At 45.0% G+C, this 25,838-nt stretch overlaps 5 protein-coding genes and 1 pseudogene across 6 annotated transcripts; 3 read left to right on the top strand and 3 right to left on the bottom strand.

The window, feature by feature from the left end:
* Window positions 1-16: 16 nt before the first annotated feature.
* LOC309799964 (histone H2A type 2-B) lies at window positions 17-495 on the top strand (the record flags this gene model as incomplete). Its single annotated transcript, XM_082613731.1, has 1 exon — window positions 17-495. The coding sequence occupies one exon, from the start codon at window positions 17-19 to the stop codon at window positions 470-472; it is 456 nt and encodes a 151-aa protein (XP_082469857.1). The 3' UTR covers window positions 473-495.
* A 136-nt stretch (window positions 496-631) lies between these two features.
* Window positions 632-1,058, bottom strand: H2AC20 (H2A clustered histone 20). Its single transcript, XM_082613734.1, has one exon. The coding sequence runs from the start codon at window positions 1,021-1,023 to the stop codon at window positions 634-636; it is 390 nt and encodes a 129-aa protein (XP_082469860.1). The 5' UTR covers window positions 1,024-1,058; the 3' UTR covers window positions 632-633.
* Window positions 1,059-1,334: 276 nt separating this feature from the next.
* Window positions 1,335-3,590, top strand: H2BC21 (H2B clustered histone 21). The gene has a single exon (XM_082615363.1). It carries the CDS (start codon window positions 1,350-1,352, stop codon window positions 1,728-1,730), a length of 381 nt encoding a protein of 126 aa, XP_082471489.1. The 5' UTR covers window positions 1,335-1,349; the 3' UTR covers window positions 1,731-3,590.
* Window positions 3,591-20,816: 17,226 nt separating this feature from the next.
* Window positions 20,817-21,731, bottom strand: LOC309801389 (histone H3.2). The gene has a single exon (XM_082616203.1). The coding sequence runs from the start codon at window positions 21,712-21,714 to the stop codon at window positions 21,304-21,306; it is 411 nt and encodes a 136-aa protein (XP_082472329.1). The 5' UTR covers window positions 21,715-21,731; the 3' UTR covers window positions 20,817-21,303.
* A 710-nt stretch (window positions 21,732-22,441) lies between these two features.
* LOC309801388 (histone H2A.J-like) lies at window positions 22,442-23,300 on the bottom strand (annotated as a pseudogene). Its single transcript has one exon. The product of its transcript is annotated as a histone H2A.J-like (transcript).
* Window positions 23,301-23,632: 332 nt separating this feature from the next.
* LOC309801390 (histone H2B type 2-E-like) lies at window positions 23,633-24,599 on the top strand. Its single transcript, XM_082616204.1, has one exon. The coding sequence runs from the start codon at window positions 23,643-23,645 to the stop codon at window positions 24,021-24,023; it is 381 nt and encodes a 126-aa protein (XP_082472330.1). The 5' UTR covers window positions 23,633-23,642; the 3' UTR covers window positions 24,024-24,599.
* Window positions 24,600-25,838: the final 1,239 nt, after the last annotated feature.

Genomic DNA, 25,838 nt, shown 5'->3' with positions numbered 1-25,838 from the left:
TTATAAATTACATCAAATGGGTTATCCTTGCCACATCCTTCTCGTTGAAAAAGAAGCTGTAACTGCATTTTTAGCCGTAATGTCAGGACGCGGAAAGCAGGGAGGCAAAGCTCGGGCCAAGGCCAAGTCGCGCTCATCCCGCGCTGGCCTTCAGTTCCCCGTGGGGCGAGTGCACCGCCTGCTGCGCAAAGGCAACTACGCCGAGCGAGTGGGGGCCGGCGCGCCAGTGTACCTGGCGGCCGTGCTGGAGTACCTGACAGCGGAAATCCTGGAGCTGGCCGGCAACGCGGCCCGAGACAATAAGAAGACGCGCATCATCCCTCGCCATTTGCAACTAGCCGTGAGAAATGATGAAGAGCTCAACAAGTTACTCGGGGGTGTCACAATTGCCCAGGGCGGCGTCTTGCCCAATATCCAGGCAGTCTTGTTGCCCAAGAAAACGGAGAGTCACAAGCCTGGCAAGAATAAGTAATTAGGAGGCTTGACACCAACCCCACTCACCCCAAAGGCTCTTTTAAGAGCCACCAAAGTGTCAAATGAAGGGCTGATCACGAAATAGCGCATTAGCTCTTTTTTTGAAAACTTGGGTGGCTCTAAAAAGAGCCTTTGGTCTTTGGTTCACTTTGTCTGGATTCATTTGCTTTTGGCTTTGTGGCTTTCGGTTTTCTTTGGTAATAGAACGGCCTGGATGTTGGGCAAAACGCCACCCTGGGCGATGGTGACTTTGCCCAACAGCTTGTTCAGTTCCTCGTCGTTGCGGATGGCCAGCTGCAGGTGACGAGGGATGATGCGCGTCTTCTTGTTGTCTCGGGCCGCGTTGCCCGCCAGCTCCAGGATTTCGGCGGTCAGGTATTCAAGGACTGCCGCCATGTACACGGGGGCACCAGCCCCCACCCGCTCAGCGTAGTTGCCTTTGCGTAGGAGACGGTGCACTCGCCCCACCGGGAACTGCAGCCCTGCGCGGGACGACCGCGACTTGGCCTTGGCGCGGGCCTTGCCTCCTTGCTTTCCGCGGCCAGACATAACTGAATACAACGCTACAAGGCCTAGAGCTCAGATTCTCGCAACAACCAGGATTGAAAGAGCAGCAATTGGAAAGCTTTTATAAGCTTTCCTAGGGGTGGGGTCAGGAACGAATTTTTCATTGGTCCTAAATTGGCTCCAGAAATGGCCAATAAGGTCAAGAGTCGGTGTTGTTACGTAGCTATTACTGATAACGCAAGGTCTCTACATGTACCAATGGAAACGTAAGACTTTTGGAGCCTTAATTTGCATACAGTGGTTATAAAAGGATCAGGCCCGCCCATTCTCATACTACTTTTCTTTGCTAACGGGTGTTGTATTCTACAATGCCTGAGCCGGCAAAATCTGCTCCCGCGCCCAAGAAGGGCTCGAAGAAAGCTGTCACCAAAGCTCAGAAGAAGGACGGCAAAAAGCGCAAGCGCAGTCGCAAGGAGAGCTATTCTATCTACGTGTACAAGGTACTGAAACAGGTGCACCCGGATACCGGCATCTCGTCCAAGGCCATGGGCATCATGAACTCGTTTGTCAACGACATCTTCGAGCGCATCGCGGGCGAAGCGTCGCGCCTGGCGCATTACAACAAGCGCTCGACCATCACCTCCCGGGAGATCCAGACGGCCGTGCGCCTGCTGCTGCCCGGCGAGCTCGCCAAGCACGCCGTGTCCGAGGGCACCAAGGCGGTCACCAAGTACACCAGCTCCAAGTGAGTCCCTGCCGGGACGCGGCGCTCGCACAAGTCGCCGAGCCGCTTGATTTTCCAAAGGCTCTTTTCAGAGCCACCCACCTAATCACCAGAGAAGAGCTTTGTTCACTTGTTTTCCCTCAGTCTCTTCTCACAAAGTAAGTTGCAGTAGTTGGATAAAAGTAATGGCAAGTGGCACACGTAGCTTTTTAGGCCCTTATGACTTGAGGTTCCTGGCGCGTGATTGGCTTTGCTTTTGAATCTAGGCCGAGTCAACTCCTCACTGTGCTGCTTAGATTTCTTATGAGTCAGTTCTAAATTAGGATACTGAGACTGCTCCTTCCCACCCTCTGCTCGTAGACTGTTGTGTCCTGGTGGCTCTGTTGCGTACGTTTCATCGGTGTTCTAAAACAAAGTGAGTGATTTCGGCCATCCTCATTTAAGAAAGGACCCCAGGACGTAAGTAAGCCCGGGTTATGCGAACACTGCATCACAGCCCTGAAGAATTCTCCCGAGAGTTTGGCAGCTGCTTGGGTGCCCAGTCACCAGTTATGCCCTGCGACGTGACCTCCTGTGGATACCAGTAGTTCGGGGTACTTAGGACTGAACCCGCGCTGCCTGGTCTCAGCCTTTCCCTGATTGGACGACATGAATATTCAAAATCTCGCGCCGCTCCAGAATTCATAGATTCCGGTTTCCACCGCTCCCTTTGGTGCTTTGGAATCCCTGTTATTTTTTGGTTTGTGGATCATTTTTGCATTTAATTCTCTTATCTTGGAATGTTTCGGCCTCAAGTAACTGTAAGGCACTAGTCATTTTAGTCTGGGCTCAAACGTCACCTCTCAGAAACCTTCCCAAGTCATCCACTCAGGAGTTTGCGCCTCCTTCCTGCCTGTCCTGGGCCCTCACTCTATTTTATCTTCCTCCTAGCAGCGGTCAGAAATTGTCTTGTTCGTTTATATTCTTGTTTATGGTCTTTCTCCTCAAGCCCTTGACAGAAACTTTGGTGGTTTGGTTTTCCTCTATATCGTCAGTGCCAACCAGTACTGGGCGCACAGAGGACACTTCAATACTTATTGAATTAATATTTGTTGAATTAATTTTTCTGTCCCACTCCTTTTTTAATCGCTTCCGTGGATGGATGGGTGCGGTTCATTTTCATTAGATGTATGTGAAGAAGTGATGAAAATGGAAATGCTTTTGGAGCTCCTTCCCCAAGTCTGTCCGTGGTCACCTCAGGGCAACAGCTGGGAGGAGGACTTTGTTAAGATTTTTTTTTTTTTTTTTTTTTGCTTTAAGGGGGAGGTGGCAGTTTTGTCCCTCCTTTATGTTTCTCAGTTTGGCCTAATCTCTTGGATTTTCATTAAATTCAGAACATTGGTCATTGGAAATCCTTTTCCTTTCTCTATTTATGACATCCTCCTTCCATCCTGATCCTTTGTTCCTCACGGAGATGAGCTTTTAATTTATGTTCACCATCTCATTTGCTCTTCAGGAGACCGTATACAATAGACAAGATTAATATCCCTTTAAAAACGAGATTGAGAGAAGCAAAGTGATTGGTCCACTGGTCATGCAGCTAACCTTGTCCACCTTTGTATCCTCAGATGCGAGGACAATTGTATTTTAGTTTTACTTCATGTAATTACAGAATGTTGAATCTTTCTGTCCAAGCCTTGATTTTGCTGATAAAGACACTGATGGTCTGATGAGTTATTCAACTCTGCTTTTGGATAGGGGTCCTGGAGTTAACTGCAGGGGTTTCATGAATCCAAATGGACTCCAGACATTATCAGAGACTGAATAAATCTATGTTTCTTATATGTGTGTTTTCAGATGTGTGTAGATGCTATTGTTATTAATAAAGTTACCAGTTAATTTAAAAGCTTGGCTGGATTATTGTATCTGCAATATAGTTTTTAACTAAATGAAATGAACAGATAAAACCACTACTGGGTCTGTGGAAAAGCTGAGTGCCTCTGACTTGGAAGATGAATATTTATAAACCATCAACCAAACTTACTTCTACTCCAGAAGTGCACTGGGGCAGAAATAGCCTGTTATGAGGACACTGTTAATGCTCAGTAATTGAAAAATACATGACCACAAAACCAAACAAAAATCACCACAAACAAGAAGCACTATAAACAAGATAGAAGAAATAAAGTCCTTAAAGTCCTCTGATACCTGCAGAGTACTTACTGTATGCCAGACGATGTTCCAGGTCCTTTACACATATTGACTCATTTAATCCTCACAAGAACCTTATGAAATAGTTACCATTATTATGTCCCATTTTACAAATGAGGAAACTGAGGCACAGAAAGGCTTCTTCTCGGAAACTCTCCAGAGAATAAACTCATAGTTCAATGTTTAACGGACTTGAGAAAGTAAGACCCCTCTCCGAAAACCTGGATTTTGGGGAAAATATTTATGCTTTAAAATTAAAATAAAAAGAAATACCGCCTGCTTTATTTTCAGCATGCACCCTGGATATAAGTCTATGGTGGTGGCTGAAAATCTTGGGTGGTGTGCTCTCATTCTCCATTCCAGAGACCATAGTTCAGCTCAGTTTAATTTGTCCCCATAGTTGTAGGGCTCACCAGCTGAAATACTTTTACTAATGTGAGAGAGCTTTGGTTACTGACCATGGGCTCCTCCGGTGTTTACTAGGCAGGAAGTTACAGAGTGAGAAAGGGGACGGAGGTGTTAGAGTTTGGTATTTTAACTCTGGAGGGGAGGTGATTAGTGATGGTGAGATTTATCCTCCTAAAGAACCTCTTTGGGGCTTCCCTGGTGGTGCAGTGGTTGAGAGTCCGCCTGCTGATGCAGGGGAAGTGGGTTCGTGCCCCGGTCCGGGAAATCCCACATGCCGTGGAGCAGCTGGGCCCGTGAGCCATGGCCGCTGAGCCTGTGCGTCCGGACCCTGTGCTCCACAACGGGAGAGGCCACAACAGTGAGAGGCCCGTGTAACGCAAAAAAAAAAAAAAAAAAAGAACCTCTTTGATCTTTCTCCTTCTCAAACATCTGTATACATTTGCTTAAGTTGGAGTTAATAACAATACTTGTTATAATAATAATTGCTTCTGCTTCTTGAGCACATAAATATTTACCTTGTCCTCTGCTAAGCGGTTTACAAGCATTGCCTCATTTAATCTTCACAACCACCACTTAAGATGGGTTCCATCCTTATTTTATAGGTAAAGGAGATTGAATTTCAGAAAAGTTAAAGAACTTGTCCAGGATTGTTTAGGAAGTAAATGGTGGAACTACAACCCAGTGCACACTTTTAAAAAGCTTGATGTTCAAGGCCTTCCATAATCTGCCTCTTCCTTCTTCCACAGCTCTATCTCCTACTGCTATACAGGATTTCTGCTCTAGTTAACATGGTCTAGTCACCTTCCCCTAAACCCGTTTGCTCTTTCTCAGGGCTAGACTGGACTGCCCCTTCTTTCTGGCTTGGCCAGAGCTTTCTTTCAAGCCAAGGCCATAATCTTCCACCTCAAATGACATCTCTCAACTAATTTCTGTACCACCCTCATCTCTTCTTTGAACAAACAAACAAACAAAAACAAAAAAAAACTTTACTGAGGTATAATTGGCATACAATAAACTGTACATGTTTAAAGTATACTTTAAGTTTAGACATACGTATATACCTATGAGAACATGAGTACAATCAAAATAATGGACATATCCATCCACCCCCCCAAAAAAGGGTTTCCTAGTGCCCCTTTATAATTCTTCCCCCCTGCTCCCTTCACCAATGTCCTCCTTTGGCCCCATCCCTGCCCTCAAGCAACCACTGGTTTGCTTTATGTCATTATAGGTAGTTTGTATCATACAATGTATCATTTGTATCTGGCTTCTTTCACTCAGCATAACTGTTTTGAGATTCATATATATTTAGGTGCATGTATCAGTAGTTCATTCCTTTTTATTGCTGAGTAGTATACCATTGTATAGCCGCAACTGGTAATTCAGTTACTTGTTGATCGATAGTTGTGTTGTTCCCAGTCCTTCCTCCAGTTTTTTTTCTTTTTTTTTTGGCTGCGCCCACATGGCATGAGGGATTTTAGTTCCCCGACCAGGGATTGAACCCGCGCCCCCTGCAGTGGAAGCGTGGAATCTTAACCACTGGACTGCCAGGGAAGTCCCCTTCCTCCACTTTTTAATGCACTCCAACTTTGTGTCGTGTTGGTTCCACAGATGAGCACAATAAACTTTCTGCCTTCAATTGGGAAGGAACTCAGATGGTGGATGAGCCATATACACAAATACTTATTCTATTCAAGTGGGAGAAAGTATTAGGGTTTCACTTTTGTTCTCCGAGGCTCAGAACGTCTCTAATCCATTTTATGTCCTGTGGCCAGAGTAGTCATCTAAAGCACAGACGGTGGCCTTCCTCGCTGACTCAGTTTGGCCTTCAAAAGACAAACATGAGAGTAAAAAATGTAAAACTATCAGCAGTTCTTATACCATATTTGGTCTCACAACATGGTCTGGGGAGCTCCGCTCCTTTAAAAGGGAGGCTAATATAGCTCACAATATGGCTAATCAGTGGTTGTGGAACAGGGAGGAAGCCTGAGGGGCAGCTCTGTTCAGGTTTCAGACACTGACCCTTAACTGGAAGACTGTCCCTGTGGCTTGGGAGACTAGGTTTAATCATTCATTTAATATGGGTGATTGAAAATCTGTATCTGCTAACTTAATAAATAATTATTAAGTATCTATTAATATTATTAAGTTCTGTAAGAAAGGCTCTCTAGGACCACTCTGACTCCTGAGCATTGTTAGGTATGATATAATTAAGTCATTCTTTCATTCAGTGATTTATTGAGTATCTGTTAGATAGCAGGCAATCTGGTTTAAGGTTAAACGGAACAGAGTGGCTTCTGCCTTCCTGGACTTTTAGTGGCTAGAAGGGAAGATAGACATTATACAAGTGACTATAATAAAATGTGACACGTGTTAAGATGGGAGAAGTACAGGTACAGAGAGTGTAATGGAGGGAGGCCTAACTTAACACCGATGGGGCTAAGGAAGGTCTCTCTGAAGAAAGACTTGAAGGAGAGTGAAAGACAGCAAGCTCAGGGAGATAGGAGGAACTGCAAGAAATTTAGTATGGGTAGTATTTAGGGGGTGAGGGGGTAGGCAGGTAGAGCCAGACCTTGAGGGATTGGCCCAGACATATGGAAACGGACTTTAAAGAACCCAATTAGCTTCTGGGCCAGCATGACTGTGGAAACATCTGTACCCGTTCAAGCAACCTCTACTGCAGATGACACCTTGACCCTCGAAAGAGTGTCCATTCATTTCAGTGGCTTCCCTTAATGTGGAAATGGCTTCATCAGGCCATGAAGGCTGATGTCAGCCACCATCATGCTCTGAGGGGACCATGAGGTTCTGAGGGGGACTGTGAGATTCATAATTGGCCAAATGCAAAGGTTTGCCAATACCCAGAGCTGGTTGGGCTAGAGAAATGAGGTATTCTCATACACTAGTAGTGAGAGAAGAATTTGGTGCAAACTTTTTAGTGGGTAATTTCACAATAACTATCAAAACTCTCTTTTTATATACGAATACAAAACAAAAGCCCCTAGCAAATCACTCAAAGATATTTGTGCAGGGATTGTAAATAGCAGCTTTTAAAAAAACGTATTTTTAATTCTTGATAATTGAGAAATTAAAACATATACACAAACAGATGCCAATGTACCCCTTATCCAACTTCAACAATTATCAACTCAAGGTCAATTATCAGCTCAAACCAATTATCAACTCAAACCAATTATCAACTCAAGGCCATCCGTCCTGTGTCATTTTGAAGCAGATCCCAGGCACCATATTATTTAATCCATAAAAATTTCCTTATGTTTCTCTAAAAGATAAGGACTGTAGTACCAAATCATGTCTAAAATAATTAACAATAGTTCCTTAATTTATCAAATATCTAGTTAGTGCTCAAATTTTTAATTTTAATCTACCTATCTAATCTAATCTATATGTTTTTAAAGTACTTTATCTGAATCTGAATCCAAATAAATCTACACACAGTGGTTGGGTGATGCCTTTTAACTCTAATGTATGTTTCCCATCCATCTCTTTATTTCTTGTAGTTTCTTTGTTGAAGAAACTGGGTTGTTTTTCCTGTAGAGTTTTCTCAATTCAGATTTTGCCAATTACTTCCTGATGTAGTTTATCATGATCTTCTGTCTCTATATTTCCTGTAAATTAGTAGTTGGATCAGAGGCTTGATTAGATTTAGGTTTACTTCTCCACTCCCTGGCAAGACTACTTCATAGATAGTGCCATATATATATATATATATACATACACACACACACATATATATATTTTTTCATATCAGGGGACATAATGGCTAATTGCTTCTCTTTTTGTGATAACAACACCTATTGATGCTTAATACTTAGATCCTTTAAATCACTAGGGGCTGCAAAATAATATTCTAGCACTTCTCTTTTATTAGCTGGAATTAAGAGAAAGCAGTATTATTTTTAATAATAAACACATAGAAACTACTTAGATATCTATTAGCAGGTGAAAAGAAAGTGGTAGGATCCCTTTTGGTATAAGTAAAAAAGGATATGTGTGTATGAATTGGTGTGTCTGCACTGGTAAGTAAGTAAAACATTTTTCTGGAATTTCATATATTAAAGCTAATAATAGTGGCTACTCATCAGGAGAGGAATTTGGTTAGTCCAGAAGGAGGCTTTTACTTTTTCCTTACATCTTTCAATATCATTTGAATGTTTGATTAATGTGCACTTAAAAACACTGTCAACAGAAGTAAGTTATTTGGGCAGTGTGGGATTATTGGCCATAAAAAAAGCCCAAGTGATGTGATAATAATTTTGGTGAAAATAATGTATTTCAGATACCTATCCTAGTGCCTGGCACACAGCAGATCCTTAACTTTTTTAGTTAATTGTAAAAAACAGTTTTTAAAATCTTCAATAATATAACCTAAACAGTAATAACAACAACAACAAACTCCAAAAGTCCTTGGGATTTATGAACTGACCTACAGTTCTGGGGCTGGGACTCCACTAGTCCCAATCCTGCGAAAAAAACTATCACTTTAAATTGTGAACATCCACTTTAAAGAAGGTATTCTCTGAAGCGATTTTCCTGACTGGTCAACTTCACTGATGAGGCTTCGGCTACAGATTTGGTCCTCAGCCAGGCTAGGAGACTGGGTCACAGAGCGAAACAAAATCAGGTGAAGACAATACGTAGAACGTGCCTGGGAGAGTTGGTGTGGGTTACTGAGCAAGTCAGGAGCAGTATTTTGGGAGGATTATTCTGGCCTTTAAATCTTTATGCTGACTGAGACTTGCAGGATAAATTGATGCTCCTGAATTTTACTCAAATTTTTTTCTAAAATTTGCAAATCACAAACAATCTGAGGATCTCTTACTGTATTTGCTGTATGCATTTAATAGAACCATTTCCCCTGTTCTTATTTATTATTCCTTTTTATGTTCATTATTTGCTCCCTTTCAGACAATCATTCTAATTTCGCTTCTTTGTGTTCCTGCAAAAAGTGTATTGCTTTCTATGCATTAAAAATTATCCTCGCATACTATATATTCCACTTATGTGGCATTCTCGAAATAGCAAAGCTACTGAGATGAACAGATTAGTGGTTTCCAGGGGGTGGGTGTGAGGTAGGAGGTGGTTGGGAGTGAATTGTGGAGTTCTTTTGAGGTAATTGAACAGGTCTGTATCTTGATTGTGGTGGTGGTTAGAAGAATTTATACATGGAATAAAATTGCACAGGATTACATGGACACACACACACACATATGAATGCAGTTTAAAGAAACTGTGAAAAGTAATTCAGGTCTGTAGACTAGTTAACGGTAATGTACCAATGTCATTATCCTGGTTTTGATATTGTACTACAACTCTAAATCATGTCACCCTTGGGGGAAGCTGAGTGAAGGGTACATGGGATTATACTATTTTTGCAACTCCCTGTGGATTTATTATTATTTCAAAACAAAATTTTTAAAAAGCTGCAGAACATACTTTACTACTAACTAAATAGATGCAAAGTTAAACTAGAATGGCATATGCTTTTTCTGTTCCTACTGCTTATATACTCTTCTTTGGTACCAGACAATGTTTTAAACACTTTACATGTATTAAGTCATTTTATCCTCACAATAACCCTATAGGTAGGTAGTATTATTATTTCCATTCTACAGATGTAGAGATGGAACCACAGAGAGGTTAAGTAATGTGCCCACAGTCACCCAGTCATATCAGCAAGAATCATATCCTATCAGCCAATTGACCAAGCCAAGATAAAAATTCAGTCTCCTTTTAGTCACTGTACTACACCACTAATGTCAAAGAAGCAAGATGTTGATGCAGCATTTATAGCAGTTAACAATGTTAGAAATAATCAACAATTTAGGAATGCTGAAATAAATTATATCAACTCTAAGGGAAAAAAAATTATTAGTTAGACTTAGTCTAACAAGCCCAGTTTATTGATTTGTTTTCAAGGAGGGAGAGCACACACCAAAAAAACTGTGAGGTGTCTCACTAACAAAAGAAAAACATGGAGTTATTGTAAGCTGTGAGGAAGGATAAACTATAGAGTTTTGATGGGCTTAAAGCAAAACAGGGCTGTGTGAAAGGAGGGACATCAGAACTAGGCTTTCAAGTGCATTCAGGGTCCTGTTTCCTTGGAAACTACAAAGTATTGATGAAGGTGGAATGTTGTGTTTAGAAATCTCTTGTTTGAAGTTTTGTACCTGGGTTGAAAACCAAGGCTGCTTCTCTGTGTCAGAGTGATTTAGGTCCTCTGGGCAGGAGGGGGATATTTCATTCTTACTGATATGATTTCACACAGCAAAAGTTCTGATAATCTACGATTTTTAAGAGAACAAAGTTTCTCAGTGAATAAGAAAGCAGTGGTCCCTCAAAGAAGGGGATTCTGACTCTTTATAGCTACAGCATGTCCTTGGGACTTGTGTTTCCTGCTAATTTTTGACTAATTCTTTGACGTTCATCGCAGCCTGATGAATGGCAGAACAGATTTTTTACTTTCTCAGTCCTAGCAAATGTCTACTTTCTCAGAATGCATTAAGTGGTATTGTGTTTTATATTTTATTCTATTTTTTACTTTCCCCCTTTCTAACGTATATGTTAGAAATTGGCCTTTCTTTCTCAACTCCCACAAAACCCTGCATCTCTCTTTTGTTATCCATGTTGTGATGTGAACATGCACTCTATTGACTGAAGTGCTGCACTGAACTCCAGGATGTGCAAACACCACATTTTACCCCCCACTCTCCCACTGACAGACATCCACATTTGCTCCAATTCCCCATCATCACAAACATGCTGTTATAAATAAACATCATTGTGCATTTCCCTTATGGACCTATGTAAGAATATCTTTTGGATAAGAACTCTCATTACTAGGGTCATTTATTCTTTATTGAATGAAATAGTACCAGGCTCCGCTCCAGAATGGTAGGCTCAGACTTCCAACACCAAGGCATCAGGACTCCCATGAGACCACTTCCAGGTTAACGCTTGGGTCATCCAACTTTCTAAGTTTGGCCAGACTATCTGGTGTAGAGTGATATCTCATCTTTACTTTCATCTTCATTTCTTTGATTATTAATGAGTTCAAGCATCTCTACATGAGTTTGATAGCTTCTGTGTTTGCTTTTCTGTATATTGCTTACTTATAGACTTTTCCCAACATTGTTTATGGAGTAAAACCTAGCCACTCCATGGTTTGGCATTTGAGGCCCCTAAAACTGGTCACTGATGTCCCCAGTATGAAGAGCTCATTTCTCATTACTGCCCTTTGTCCAGGCTACCTGTGGTCCAACAACAATTCTTCTTTGTTTTCACTTTCCCTTCTGCCTGGGTTACACCACCTTCCTTAGCTCCCAATCTAAACATATCTCAGATCCTAAATATTCCTGAGAACCCACCTCAAATATCACCTCCTACAGGAAGGGTTCCCTTGTTTGCTCAGCTGGAATTGACCTTTCCCTCTCAGCTCCCACAGAGCTCAACCTGACTCTCTTTATCATCCACTACAATAAGCCTTCCACTTTTGTTATTCATGTGGGCATCACCTCCCCATAAAGACAGGCATCAGGTTATGTGTGCAAGAACAGAAAGATTCATAAGGCATGTTCAGAGAAATATTGACTTTAAAGAATAAGTACGATGATTTTTACTTTATTCTTTGTAGTTTCCTCTAGCCAGTGTTTTTCTAACTATAGGTTGTAACTCATTAGTGGGTTATGAAATCGGTTTACTTGATAGAGAGCACCTTTTTCTCCCTTTTTTTAAGAAGAAGAGAAGAGAAAATATCAGAGTATATCACAAATAGTAAGTATCATTTTGCAAAACCTGTTGCAATTTATATTCTTTTGTGAATGTGACTAGGAGGCCATGTAAAATGTGTTTCTAACTGGGGGTTGAGGTCAGGAGAGGTCTGTTCTACTGTACTGAAAGGGTCATAGAACATGCCATCCCAGAATGCCACTTTGGCATATTGATCATTTTGAGCTGTAGGCACTTGAAAAACAGGAAATGCAGGGACAGACTTTCTTTGAACTCCCCTTATCTGCTAAAGGACAGATTCTCCAAAGGAACTTAATTGTCATAAATGCCCTCCCCAGAGAGTTTCACTGACCAGGGAACATTGACTCTTCACAGGATAGGAGACCAGAAGTCGAGACCACACTCAGACAAACTTTGTCACAAACTATCATACCTCCCATCTATTCTTCATTTCTCCTCAAAGTCATTTCTTCTCCCCTAATAGGCTTGTGTCCCCTGTCCCCTTTCCCTATTAAGAAAGATATTTAAGTCTGAATTCTAAGCCACCTCGGTGTGTTACTCATTTTTTTCCTGAGTATCTACCATGTATACATGAGGTATACATTGTTAGTAATCTTCTGTTTGCTTTTTTCTTGTTAATTTCTCTTTTTATTATGGGGGTCTCACCTAAAAATTCAAAAGGTCAGAGGGAAAATTAGTTTTCCTCCCCTACAGTACATGTATTGATGTTATTTGTATCTATTGTGTATATCACTTTTCCTTGAAACACTGACTCTAATACAAAAAAAAAAAAAAAAGTAAAACACAAAACTTTGTTTTTCCCCCTGGCTTTAATGGAAGCAAACTCATGAATAATATTTTCAGAACCTATTTCTTTGCTTAGTTCATTTTCTTTTTTTTTTTTTTTTTGAATTCTTCCAATTCATCACACCCCCACCCCCACCCCCACTTTCCCCACTTTGGTGTCCATAAGTTTGTTCTCTACATCTGTGTCTCTATTTCTGCCCTGCAAACCGGTTCATCTGTACCATTTTTCTAGGCTCCACATATATGCGTTAATATACGATATTTGTTTTTCTCTTTCCGACTTACTTCACTCTATATGACAGTCTCTAGGTCCATCCACCTCACTACAAATAACTCAATTTCGTTCCTTTTTATGACTGAGTAATATTCCATTGTATATATGTGCCACACCTTCTTTATCCATTCATCTGTTGATGGACACTTAGGTTGCTTCCATGTCCTGGCTATTGTAAATAGAGCTGCAATGAACATTGGGGTGCATGTGTCTTTTTGAATTATGGTTTTCTCAGTGTATATGCCCAGTAGTGGGATTGCTGGGTCATATGGTAATTCTATTTTTTAGTTTTTTAAGGAATCTCCATACTGTTCTCCATAGTGGCTGTATCGAGCTACATTCCCACCAACAGTGCAAGAGGGTTCCCTTTTCTCCACACCCTCTCCAGCATTTGTTTGTAGATTTTCTGATGATGCCCATTCTAACTGGTGTGAGGTGATACCTCATTGTAGCTTTGATTTGCATTTCTCTAATAATTAGTGATGTTGAGCAGCTTTTCATGTGCTTCTTGGCCATCTGTATGTCTTCTTTGGAGAAATGTCTATTTAAGTCTTCTGCCCATTTTTGGATTGGATTTTTTGTTCTTTTAATATTGAGCTGCATGAGCTGTTTGTATATTTTGGAGATGAATCCTTTGTCTATTGAGTCGTTTGCAAATATTTTCTCCCATTCTGAGGGTTGTATTTTTGTCTTCTTTATGGTTTCCTTTGCTGTGCAAAAGCTTTGAAGTTTCATTAGGTCCCATTTGTTTATTTTTGTTTTTATTTCCATTACTCTAGGAGGTGGATCAAAAAAGATCTTGCTGTGATTTATGTCAAAGAGTGTTCTTCCTATGTTTTCCTCTAAGAGTTTTATAGTGTCCAGTCTTACATTTAGGTCTCTAATCCATTTTGAGTTTATTTTTGTGTATGGTGTTAGGGAGTGTTCTAATTTCATTCCTTTGCATGTAGCTGTCCAGTTTTCCCAGCACCACTTATTGAAGAGACTGTCTTTTCTCCATTGTATATCCTTGCCTCCTTTGTCATAGATTAGTTGACCATAGGTGCATGGGTTTATCTCTGGGCTTTCTATCCTGTTCCATTGATCTATCTTTCTTTTTTTGTGCCAGTACTGTATTGTCTTGATTACTATAGCTTTGCAGTATAGTCTGAAGTCAGGGAGTGTGATTCCTCCAGCTCCGTTTTTTTTCCCTCAAGACTGCTTTGGCTATTCGGGGTCTATTGTGTCTCCACACAAATTTTAAGATTTTAAAACACAAAACTTAGGCTCAAATTCCATCCTGGCTGCTTTTTAGCTTGGTGATCCACATACCCAGGTGTCTCATCTTCACCAGAAATTTTCTTAACTGTAAGACAGGAAAACAAACCTCTTCTTCCTTTCCTGGGTTCTTGTGGAATCAAATGAGAGGACATAAGTGAATGGCTTTTGTGATTCATAAGGCACTCAGGAACCCAAGTATTCTTAATGTCTGGGCCACAGTCTAGCAGAATCTCAAGATGCTAATCATCTAGAGATTAAATAATGTACCAATTGTTTCCTATGTATTAGTTTTTCTTTCCACAACATGATTGTAATGTTCCCAAAGGAAAGATTTAGGACTTGTATCAATTAGTGTTTATCATAATGTTAATTAAATTGACTAATAATTATTAATTTATTGCCATGTTGAAACCCTGCTCTAAGTCTTTTGCATTACTTGTATTTATCTCATTTTATCCCTATGGTAATCCTATGAGGTGTCTACATTTATTGTCACTATTTTACAGATATTGAAACTGAGACATTGAACTCCTATTCTAGCTCCATATCTTTTCTCTTCCAGCTTTTCCCAGACAAATGAATCCGGGAACATTCTACTATTGCCCAGACAGTTCAGGCTGTCTCATTATTACCAGAGGCATCTAACCAAGGGTCAAAGACATTTCCCTGCACTGCCCCTGAAGCCTGGACTTCCCCAAGTGGAGATACAGCCTCTCCTCTAGGCTCCACACTCATGGGCACAGAGAGCATTAGTAAAAATGCAAAGCTATTGCTCTTAAGTTTTAATACTCAGGTGCAAGTGACTGACAGATGGCCTTTTGGAGGTGGAGAGTTCATGGGCACCTAGACAGGGGGAAACCAGGGGAAGTCTGGGCCTGCTTCCAGAGGGCCCTAGGGGCTCAGGGCTCAGCATCCGTAGTGGTTTGAATAGTGTCCTCCCCCCAAATTCATGTCTACCCAGAAGCTCAGAATGTGATTTTATTTGGAAATATGGTCTTTGCAGATGTAACTAAGGGTCTTGAGATGAAATCATCCCGGATTGAGGGTGGGATAAGTGAAAGGAGAGGGAGAGTTGGACACAGAGATTCAGGGAAGAAGGTCATGTGGAGACAAAGGCAGAAATTGGAGTGATGCTGCCAGAAGCCAAGGAACGCCAGGAGACACTGGAAGCTGAAAGAGGCAAGGAAGGATTCTCCCCTAGAAGCTCTGGAGAGAGCATGGCCCTGCTGATACTTTGATTTCAGACTACTGATCTCCAGAACTGTGAGAGAATAAATTTCTGTTGTTTTAAGCTAGCAAGTTTGTGGTAATTTGCTGTAGCAGCCCTAAGGAAACAAACACAGCATCCTTGCAACAGTTTGGGTGTGAGCTGTCCTGAAGAGCAAGAAGAGTTTGCCACTGCCGCAGACCACAGAGGAGTCAATCTGGGTTCTTCCTTCCCTGGTATGGCCTCAGGGAGCCCTACAGACCTCCATGGATGGGAGAGGTCAACCAGTGTCTAGAGGCCCTCAGTGCCGCTTGCGAAGATGGAGATGCCCTGAGGAACTCTGGGTTGAGCAGGTCAAGGGGCTCATGAAGGGGCCAGTCTGATAGCTTTGGAGTACCAAGTCTCCCATTCTTGAGGCATTTTCTTCTCTGCCATCTCCCTTCCCTCCCTCCCACCTTTCCTCCAAGTACACTGCATACTCTGCTTATCACACTCAAATCTCCCTTCCCACAAATAAAAAGAAACTAGTGTCTTTCATGAATACAGGATGGTGTATTAGTTTCCCATTCCTGCTTTAACACATTACCACAGATTTAGTGGCTTAAAACAACACAAATGTATTCTCTTGTAGTTCTAGAGGTCAGAAGCCAAAAATGAATCTTAAGGGGCTAAAATCAAGCGCCAGAAAGACTGATTCCTTCCGGAGGCTCTGTGGGGGAGAATCCACTCCTTGTCTCTTCTAGCTTCTAGAGGTTGCTGGCATTTCTTGGCTCCTGGCCTCATCGCCCCATCCCTGCTTCTGTCATTACATCACCTTCTCCCCACTGAGCCTCGTGCCTCCCTCTAATAAGATCTGTTGTGATTACATTTAGGGCCCACCCAGATAATCCAGGATAATCTCCCTGCCTCAAGTCCTTAATTTAATCACATTGGCAAAGTCCCTTTTGCCATATAAGGTAACATATTCAGAGATTCCAGGGATTAGGATGCAGGCATGCTAATGGGGGGCTGTTATTCAGTCTACCACAAATATGAACCCCTCCCTAAAGCACCTCCCTTCAAGCACTGATCCCATTAAGCAGGTCACTAGTGGTGAACTCTGCCCTCAGCAAAGTTCACCAGAAGCAGTTTAGTGGTTGGCTTTAGCCATCTGTGGGCAAGGGTTACAGCCCAGGGAAGCTACCTTCTGCCCTTTTCTGGAGCCAACCTGCAGGAAATTCCTTCCAGACATGCTGTTGGCCTGCAAATTCCTGAGAGTTCCCTGAGAGCTGGGAGGGGCCTGGATACTGGGTCCTTTTGAGTGAGGATTCAGAAGCCAGGGTTTCTGGGTAAGCAGGAGGAAGAGAGTCCACTGAAGCAATGAGGCCCTCAACCCTGTGTTCAATCAGGCACCTCCTGTCATTTCCCTTCCCAGCTTCCAGTATGTGCCCTTTACTTGGTGTTTTCTGCTTAATATGAACTTTGGAGTCCCAGCACTTTGGTCAGAATCCCTGGCCCTGGCACTCACTAGCTGTGAGAGCTTGAGCAAAATACTCAAAGCTTCCCAGTCTAAAATGAGGATGATAGACCATCTACTTGCCTTGCAGGGTTGTCATGGTGATTAAAAGAGATATAAAATATAAAGCATAGTCAGAAGAGACTGAGCTTAATGCATAAGTGGTTGTTATTTCTGAACTTCAGTGTACAATATGTCCCTATGATGATCACAGTTGCCCCTTGGGACACTTTCTCCTGGTGGTCCTCTTCTCTTTCCAGCTCTCCTTCTGCCTCTTGGTGTTCTCTTCATCTACCAGCCCCATCACTGGTCCTGCTTGCCCAGGATGCCTGCCTCAGTCCTCTTCTCTTCTCCTTGACCCCTGGGTAGATCTCATCTCATTCCTTGCCTTCTGTTACCCTTATCTATCTGCTAAGGGCTTCCCCCAAAGTAGCTCCAGCTGAGCCCCTTTGCTGTTTAAATTAATATTCCTAACTCTTAGTGAATGTATCCTAGATGGATAACAGGAATCTCAACTTCAATGTTGGAAGGGACTTTATGCAGCTTCTTTGTTCCAAAAGCAATTTCTTCTCCTTAAATTCTCCACCTTAGTGAAAACTACCATTATCTCCTAGCTTCTCAAGCCAAGGAGAGGCTCCTTCCTCTCTTCCATTCTCCAAATACCTAAATCTTATCAAATTTACTTTCTACAATTCCCTCAAGTCCATCACTGTATCTCTGTCCACTCCTAGCCACTGCCTTAACTGAGGCCCCCAACAGCTCTGATTAAAGGACACAAAGTCCAATAAACAATCCAGTTCCATGGCCAACTTTTTCTGGAAACAGGCTGGACATGATGAAACTTTTAAAAAGAATGTGAATTTCTTTTTGCTTGATTTTCTTTTTTGTAATCTGAAAGTGGAAGATTACTTAAGTACTTAAAATAATTAAATTTTGATATTGACATTAAAAAAATTGGGTACTACTTCACACTAGGTTTTTAAACCAATGAAGACATTCCAGAAGTTTCCTATTAGGCCTAGGAAGTTTGACCTTCACAGAACAGTGGCAGGAATATCATCTTTGTCCTATTACCCAAAAGGTGTCAAAGCTAAAATGCCTGTGGCAGTTTGGGAAGCCCTGAAGGCACTGGAGAACTCCTCACGCCTCCCAGAACAGGCTCAAAGTGAGAACCAGCTTCTGTTGTCTTGGCCTTGTGCGGCAAATCCCCCAAACAGCTGCTGATTGGTGGGGCAGCAGTGTTTTGCCAAGGTCTGACTCTCCACTGGGTGAGAGGGAGTGGGTCAGACAGGCCCACTTCCTCAGAAAGTGAGTGTGTACACACCTGTTTCCACTGCCTGTTGTTTCTTGGCCCCATGTGAGGGCAGGGGGCTGTCAGCTGAGTAGAGAACACTTCCATGGTTGAGGCCCAGAGCCCGGCTGTGTAGCAGCCCTGGAAGAGGGATCAATGATGCAGACAAGGCCCTGCCTTTAAGGGGCTCACCTTTGACAGGAAACCAGGAAAGACCAACCAGGGAGGGCCTCCCCTGTTCCACCAGCAAGAGACCAGTGCTCCTCCCTCTCTGCTTTCTTTCATTATTATCCTTCCACACCCTGCAAACGTTGAGTTTGGTAAGTGAGCAATCCACTGCTGTGGCAGGAGGACAGAGGTGGGTAGAAAAATGAGGAGGGGGTGAAGGCAGGATATAGACATTCCTGCTAAGCTAGGAACCCCTGACCTGCCTTAGCCATGACAGATGCCCAGGCTGATCCCAAATTTCAGGGCCACGGGGAGATCTTAGATATCTGCTTTTAAATCTGATGTAGTATCCCTTCAGGGAGTATGATCCTGGGGAGGAAGAGCCCTGACATGGAAATCTATGTGCTCAGGGGTCTGCTGAGCCACTAATGGCTCAGACATGCTGGAAAGTCACTCACTGTCTGAGAACTTCAGGCTGCCTCTTTGAAAACAAACTACAGTGGATGAGATGCTGGGTGCAAATGTGCCATCCCTGCACAGCCCTGAGTCACTGCTGCTTCTGCTTATATCTCACAGAGTATAGATCCTCAGGATCCCATCTTGCAGTGTTGGTCTGAGCAGGGAATGAAACCCTGGGTCTGTATTAGTTTCCTAGGGCAGCCATAACAAAATACCACAGACTGGGTGGCTTAAACAACTAATTTTATTTTCTCACAGTTCAAGAGGCTAGAAGTCCAAGATCAAGATGTGGGCAGGTTGGATTTCTTCTGAGACCTGTCTCTTTGGCTTGCAGATGGCTGCCTTCTCATTGTGTCCTCACATGGATATCCCTCTGTGTTGTCTGTGTCCTGATTGCCTCTTCTTATAAGGACACGACTCATTTAGGGTCCATCTTAATGACCCCATTTTAAACTTAATTGCCTATTTAGGGGTCCTATCCCCAAGTACAGTTACATTCTGAGGTACAAGGAATTAGGGCTTCAACATATGAATTGTTGGGGGGCACAATTCAGCCCATAACAGGCCCTATTCTGAAAATCTCTGTGAGCCTGGGGCTGCAAACTGGGGACCCACTGTCAGGAGAAGCTGCGGTCCACATTGCTCTTCTTTTTTTCCCCACACTCCTTGCAAAGGGCAAAAAGGTTTTCAAAAGTATGTCTACTTCAGTTTCTATTCCCCTCAGTGAATTCTCACCCATCTCTGGTAGTGCTTTTATCTATCAACTGTGCTGAGACAACAAAAACACAAACTCTGGCCTCTTCCAGGTGCAAACAAGCGATGATCAAGGTTAAAAAGAGATGTCATCTGAGACCCACATAGTAGCTCCTATCTGAGTCTTGTGTAGTGTGGGCTCTACAAGATACTGTCCCACTCCCCCAGTTGAAGAGGTTCATTCCTAAAAGACAGTAAGAGACCTTAGACTTCTGCTCTCATCTGGTGCAGGAATTGCCCCTCTGAGACCACGTCAAATCTCTGCCCTTACAGATCCTGGGGCCAGCAAATGGGTGCAAGGGAGAGGAGCAGGGTCTGTTCTGCCTTCCATTGGTTCACTGCCTCCCACAGCTTGAACTCTGAGCGCCTTGACCTGGATAACTTCTCATATAACTACACAGAGGTCACGCCTATGCCTCTCGGGATGTCTTCCGGCAAGAATCACTCTCCTACCGTGGAGCCGAGAACAATACCGACAAGACCGAGTCCCCGGGGAGTGGCCTAGGTTATGGCGGCCCTTGAGCTCCCGGCCGTCTATCCTCTTCCCCACAGCTGCTCCTTTGGGCTCAGGCTGGTCAAACCCACCCGACTGCATGAACTGAATGCCAGGCCGCAGACACCAGATCCTTCCTCGTCCTCTGGTCTATTCCTGCACAGAGCTACCGGCACTTGTCTGAAGTGGGGTTGGCATTTGAAAGAAAAGGAGCAAGGCTGAGGAAAGTGAGAATGTCAAGGGCTTAAAATAACAGGCGAAATCGTTCAGGCCCGCGCGGGAGTTTTGAGAAAGAGAGGGTGGAGTGAGGGGATGAATGGCCTCCGCTAAACTCTTCGCTGAGGAGTGACGCCCGGGCATTATCGACATCCAACATGCAGCCAGGTTGCAGGAATCCCTCACTTTCCCCGGCAGAAAGGGGGCGGGAACGACCGACGTGGCGATTTCCCTCCGGAGCCGGAGAGCCACGCGGGGCGGGGCCCTTTCCGGCGCGAGTGAGGAGGTCAGACCTGCGCGCGGCTCTCAGCTGCCTGAAGGCCAGCGCCCGCGCGCTCAAGCCCGCGAATCCTGAGCGTCCCCTAGTGACTCCGCCTGGTCTAACCTACCCCCCCCACTCCCCACCCCCCAACTCCCGGAACAGATTACAGTTCTGGGCCAAGGTCGAGTACGAAGACGCCCTAGAAGAGCCCGACCCTACGGGAGGACCCGTGGCTGCCTCCAAGAAGCGAAACTGGGCGCCCCGTCCGCGCCCAAGAACGCAGCGGCAACCTCGCCAGTCCAGAGAAGCCGACTGACCAAACTCAAAGATCCTGACACCCCGGAAGGCGGCCAGTAAGCAGGGGACCAGGCCGGATACCTGGCCTTTCTTTAGCCTATCTGTTGGAGCCCAACGCTCTGCCCGCTCTAACGGCCTCTCCTCCCGGGGCATGCGAGGGTCCGCCGGGAGAGCACGGACAAGTGGCACAGCTTCTTCCAAGTGCAGTTGTGGGTGGCTCTGAAAAGAGCCTTTGGATATGATGGAACCTCGAGCCGAGCGCACACCTCTTAAGCCCGCTCCCCGCGGATGCGGCGGGCCAGCTGGATGTCTTTGGGCATGATGGTCACGCGCTTGGCGTGGATAGCGCACAGGTTCGTGTCTTCAAACAGCCCCACCAGATAGGCCTCGCTCGCCTCCTGCAGCGCCATCACGGCCGAGCTCTGGAAGCGCAGGTCGGTCTTAAAGTCCTGCGCGATCTCGCGCACCAGCCGCTGGAAGGGCAGCTTGCGGATCAGCAGCTCGGTCGACTTCTGGTAGCGCCGGATCTCCCGCAGGGCCACGGTGCCCGGCCGGTAGCGGTGCGGCTTCTTGACGCCGCCGGTGGCCGGCGCGCTCTTGCGGGCCGCCTTGGTGGCCAGCTGCTTTCGCGGGGCCTTGCCACCGGTCGACTTGCGGGCAGTCTGCTTTGTACGGGCCATAGCGAGCCGACACACGAGCTCACCGGCGCAGCGATGCGCAAGGAGAGGAACCGGGATCCGGCCCGCCGCAGCGGTCTTTATAGGCACAGTCTTTTTCCCGATTGGGCGGGACAATAATTGAAAGTCCCGCGCTGGCTGTCCATTGGCTGTGACGTCATCGGCCCTAGCGCCACTGATTGGCTTGGGCAGAATCCCCCCTACCCCCGCCCACCCGCCTCCCTTTCTACTTTCCGGTTTGCCAACGGTTTTCCCTGCCTTGCTTTTCCTTTCTTTCAGGGTGAGAGTCAGTTTTGAGCGTAACTGTGTCAGAATGTTCCTCCTCAACCCTTCGCTCCCTTGGAACGCGCTACCCGCGAAACCCTCTTTCTACGCTTTCTAGCTCCCGAATTGAACCTCAACCTTCTGTTTGGCCCCGCCGCCCCCGGAACGCCTTGTTGCCTTCTCAGAGCCCCCTAGCTTAGTTGGCATGACGGATCGTTGTGGGGTTTTTTGTTTTGTTTTGTTTCCGCCTTTCGGTGCTCTTCGGATCGGAAAGTTATCTGCGCACCCCTCCGGGCGCAAGATTCCGCCTCCGAAAGCCTAAGTGGGTACCTGTATCTCCGCTGCGAAGGCGCCTTTTTTTCCCCCTTTGAGACAGTCGACTCACTTAAGCCAAACCCCAGGTCCGCCACACTCCCGAAAACTGTCCGCTCCCCTAACCGACTGGGGTGAACGGGGCGTGTACGTGTGTGAGAGAGAGGGAACGTCCCCTTGGTACTAGACCTCAAGTGTTGGGCAAAGGCCTGGGGGACAACTATACTATAGAGTTGCTCACTAGGCATCCGACTCCGAGTTAAGGCATCGCGGGTCGCCTGACGGAGTACCTAGAACTGAGTCGACCCTGGCGCCCAAGAGGCTTGCTCCCTTCACCTGAGTTAATTACCCTCCCGGATTTACAACCCGTCGCCACCCACCCACGCATAACACCGGTAAGGTACTCAAAGATTCCAGAAGGTGGGTGAATGGCACTCCCTCCCCCTCTGTACCCCTGGGCCGCACGTCTACTACTGAGAAAGCTGAAATTGAGCAAACTAGGTGTTGGAACAACCCTTTTTATTTGAAAAAGTGGGTGGCTCTGAAAAGAGCCTTTGATTTCACAGGTGCCCCTTCGAGTAGGGGGCTTGAGAAGGCTTCCGGAGACCAGCCTCACTTGCCCTTCGCCTTGTGGTGACTCTCCGTCTTCTTGGGGAGCAACACGGCCTGGATGTTCGGCAAAACGCCGCCCTGGGCGATGGTGACTTTGCCCAACAGCTTGTTCAGTTCCTCGTCATTACGAATGGCCAGCTGCAGGTGACGAGGAATGATGCGCGTCTTCTTGTTGTCTCGGGCCGCGTTGCCCGCCAGCTCCAGGATTTCAGCGGTCAGGTACTCGAGGACTGCCGCCATGTACACGGGCGCGCCGGCCCCCACCCGCTCGGCATAGTTGCCTTTACGCAGCAGGCGGTGCACTCGCCCCACTGGGAACTGCAGACCTGCGCGGGACGACCGCGACTTAGCTTTGGCACGGGTCTTACCTCCTTGTTTGCCACGACCAGACATGACAGCCACTGGCAATACAAACCGCTCTCGCTTGACGGCTAATAAATTCGCTCTCAACAGCGCCGCTTCACCCCTTTATAGGCAGAACGGCGATTGTCTACGGAACAATTTGATTGGCTAAAACACCTCTTTGTCCTGATGGCCAATAGGATAGCTCAACCAGAATCCTCTCATTTACATAACCTCGTCCCCCTCGCAAGAGAGCCACTGAAAACTCGCGAATCGCAACGCGGCGTAATCCGAACCTTAATTTGCGTACAGCCTCTATAAGTACCGAGTCGCTTCCGGTAGCCTCGGTGCCGCTGCTGTGTTTGCGTTCGTGGTGGTCTTTGCAGCTCGTGCTTCCCGTTATGCCTGAGCCGGCAAAATCCGCCCCGGCGTCCAAGAAGGGCTCGAAGAAAGCTGTCACCAAAGCCCAGAAGAAGGACGGCAGGAAGCGCAAGCGCAGCCGCAAGGAGAGCTATTCTATCTACGTGTACAAGGTACTGAAGCAAGTGCACCCGGACACCGGCATCTCGTCCAAGGCCATGGGCATCATGAACTCGTTCGTCAACGACATCTTCGAGCGCATCGCGGGCGAAGCGTCGCGCCTGGCGCATTACAACAAGCGCTCGACCATCACCTCCCGCGAGATCCAGACGGCCGTGCGCCTGCTGCTGCCCGGCGAGCTCGCCAAGCACGCCGTGTCCGAGGGCACCAAGGCGGTCACCAAGTACACCAGCTCCAAGTGAGTCCCTGCCGGGATGCGGCGCTCGCACGAGTCGCCGAGCCGCTTGACTTTCCAAAGGCTCTTTTCAGAGCCACCCACCTTCTCAGTGGAAGAAGCTGTCATGTTGTTTTACACGGGTTTTTTGTAGTCCTACTTTGCTTTTTGGTTTCCTCACCTAGTTAATGTTAAGAGCATTCACAGTCGTTAAGTACGAACACAGCCATTTCTTCCAGATAAGTGACGGAGTATTCTTACCTAGTTTGGGAGGACCTAATAGGGTATAGATGTGCTGCGTTTTGTCAACTCTTCAAACGCTGTTTCAGTGATGTTGCTTTTTATGAACTTATGTATGCAAGGTAAAGTTCGAATATCAAAGGTGCGACCAATGGTGTTCCCAAGTGGTAAAACAGTGGTGGTAATTAATTTTTTGTGTTGTGTGCTCGGTGTTGTTTACAAAAAAGGGATAACTCAACCTTCACTTACTACTAACAAATTCCTTGCGTTTGTGTATCTTGCATTCACAAGCACCTGCGTACCCAGTTTATGTGTAGATTCCCCAATAGGGAAATTGGAGCTTGGTCTTGATACCTAGGAATTAACTATTCTGGTGGCTTCTGTCTGCCTCATCTTAGGTCAAATCACATAAAACTTGCCCAATACTCGGTGATAGTGTTCTCCCCAGAGAATTACTTCTTAGAAAAGCTTGCCCAATTTAAAAGACATGTCCATACAATGGAAATAAGATATGCATAATTTCCGAAGCAAGAAAATATTTGAAATTTCGAGGAGCAGAAAGCCCCAATATAGCTAGGAATGCAAAGGAGACTGGCTTCAGAGGTTAGTGTCGGTGCTTTGGGAACCCTTGGATTGCTTTCTGTAGGGACATGAATAACAGGACCTCATTAACCTTAAAGTAGATCACTCTGGTTGCTACGGTGAATCAAAGATCCTAGATTGTCCATAGTAGAAGCAAGGGAACCAATGAAAAGGGCTATTACAGTGTTACAGGCTAGAGCAGTGACTCAATTAAAGTCTCTTTTCCAGACCAGTAGTATTAGCATTACCTGAGAATTTATTAAAGGTGGAATTTTCAGACCCTAATAATTTGTGTTAACGAGCCCTCTGGGTGATTCTGATGCATGCTAAAGTGTGAGAACCACTGGGTAGTCTAGACATGCTGGATTGGAGAACAGTGATAATAATGGAGATGGTGAGAAATGTTGCGGTTAGGATTATATTTTGGAGGTAGTACTGTGAATAGGAGCAAAACCCCTAGGTTTTTAGCCTGAGCAACTGCGTAAACAGTGGTGCTGTTGATTAGGATTGAATACTGGGAGGAGGGATAGATTGGGGCATTGAAGGGAGATCCAGAATTCTGATTTAAGATTGAGAACCTTCAATATATGGAGTTGACATTCAACATTCAACTCGATAAATGGAGTTGGCAGTGTGAGAGATGCATCTAGGGCTCAGCGAAGAGAACATGAACCTGCTTTTAAAAAAAAGTGCACAACCTAAAAATTGAGAAGTATGTTTTATTCGGTGGACTTAGCTGAGGACTTAAGCCTGGGATACAGCCTCTCAGATCCAAGGGACTGTTCCAAAGAGGTAAGGGAGGAGCCAGGATATATAGGAGTTTTTGTTGAAAAAAATAACCAAACATATAGTCGAACATCAAAAGATTACTGCTAATCACAAAAACAGACATCTCAAGTTAATGATTTTAGTGCTTTCCTAGGTATGGGAAGATACAAGAGTTTGGGCTTATTGAAACCATTTCTTTGATATGCACCTTAACTATATAGGGCCATTATCTTGTTTCTCTCCATCCTGAATA

The sequence above is a fragment of the Mesoplodon mirus genome, assembly GCF_964341445.2.
Source record: "Mesoplodon mirus genome assembly, chromosome: 3".
Taxonomy (NCBI): domain Eukaryota; kingdom Metazoa; phylum Chordata; class Mammalia; order Artiodactyla; family Ziphiidae; genus Mesoplodon; species Mesoplodon mirus.
The sequence above is the reverse complement of the archived record's forward strand: the minus strand, read 5'-3'. Positions and strand labels throughout refer to the sequence as shown.

Coding starts and splice junctions, on each gene's coding strand:
- LOC309801390 (XM_082616204.1), top strand. CDS start 23,643: ATGCCTGAGCCGGCAAAATCCGCCCCGGCGTCCAAGAAGGGCTCGAAG.
- H2BC21 (XM_082615363.1), top strand. CDS start 1,350: ATGCCTGAGCCGGCAAAATCTGCTCCCGCGCCCAAGAAGGGCTCGAAG.
- H2AC20 (XM_082613734.1), bottom strand. CDS start 1,023: ATGTCTGGCCGCGGAAAGCAAGGAGGCAAGGCCCGCGCCAAGGCCAAG.
- LOC309801389 (XM_082616203.1), bottom strand. CDS start 21,714: ATGGCCCGTACAAAGCAGACTGCCCGCAAGTCGACCGGTGGCAAGGCC.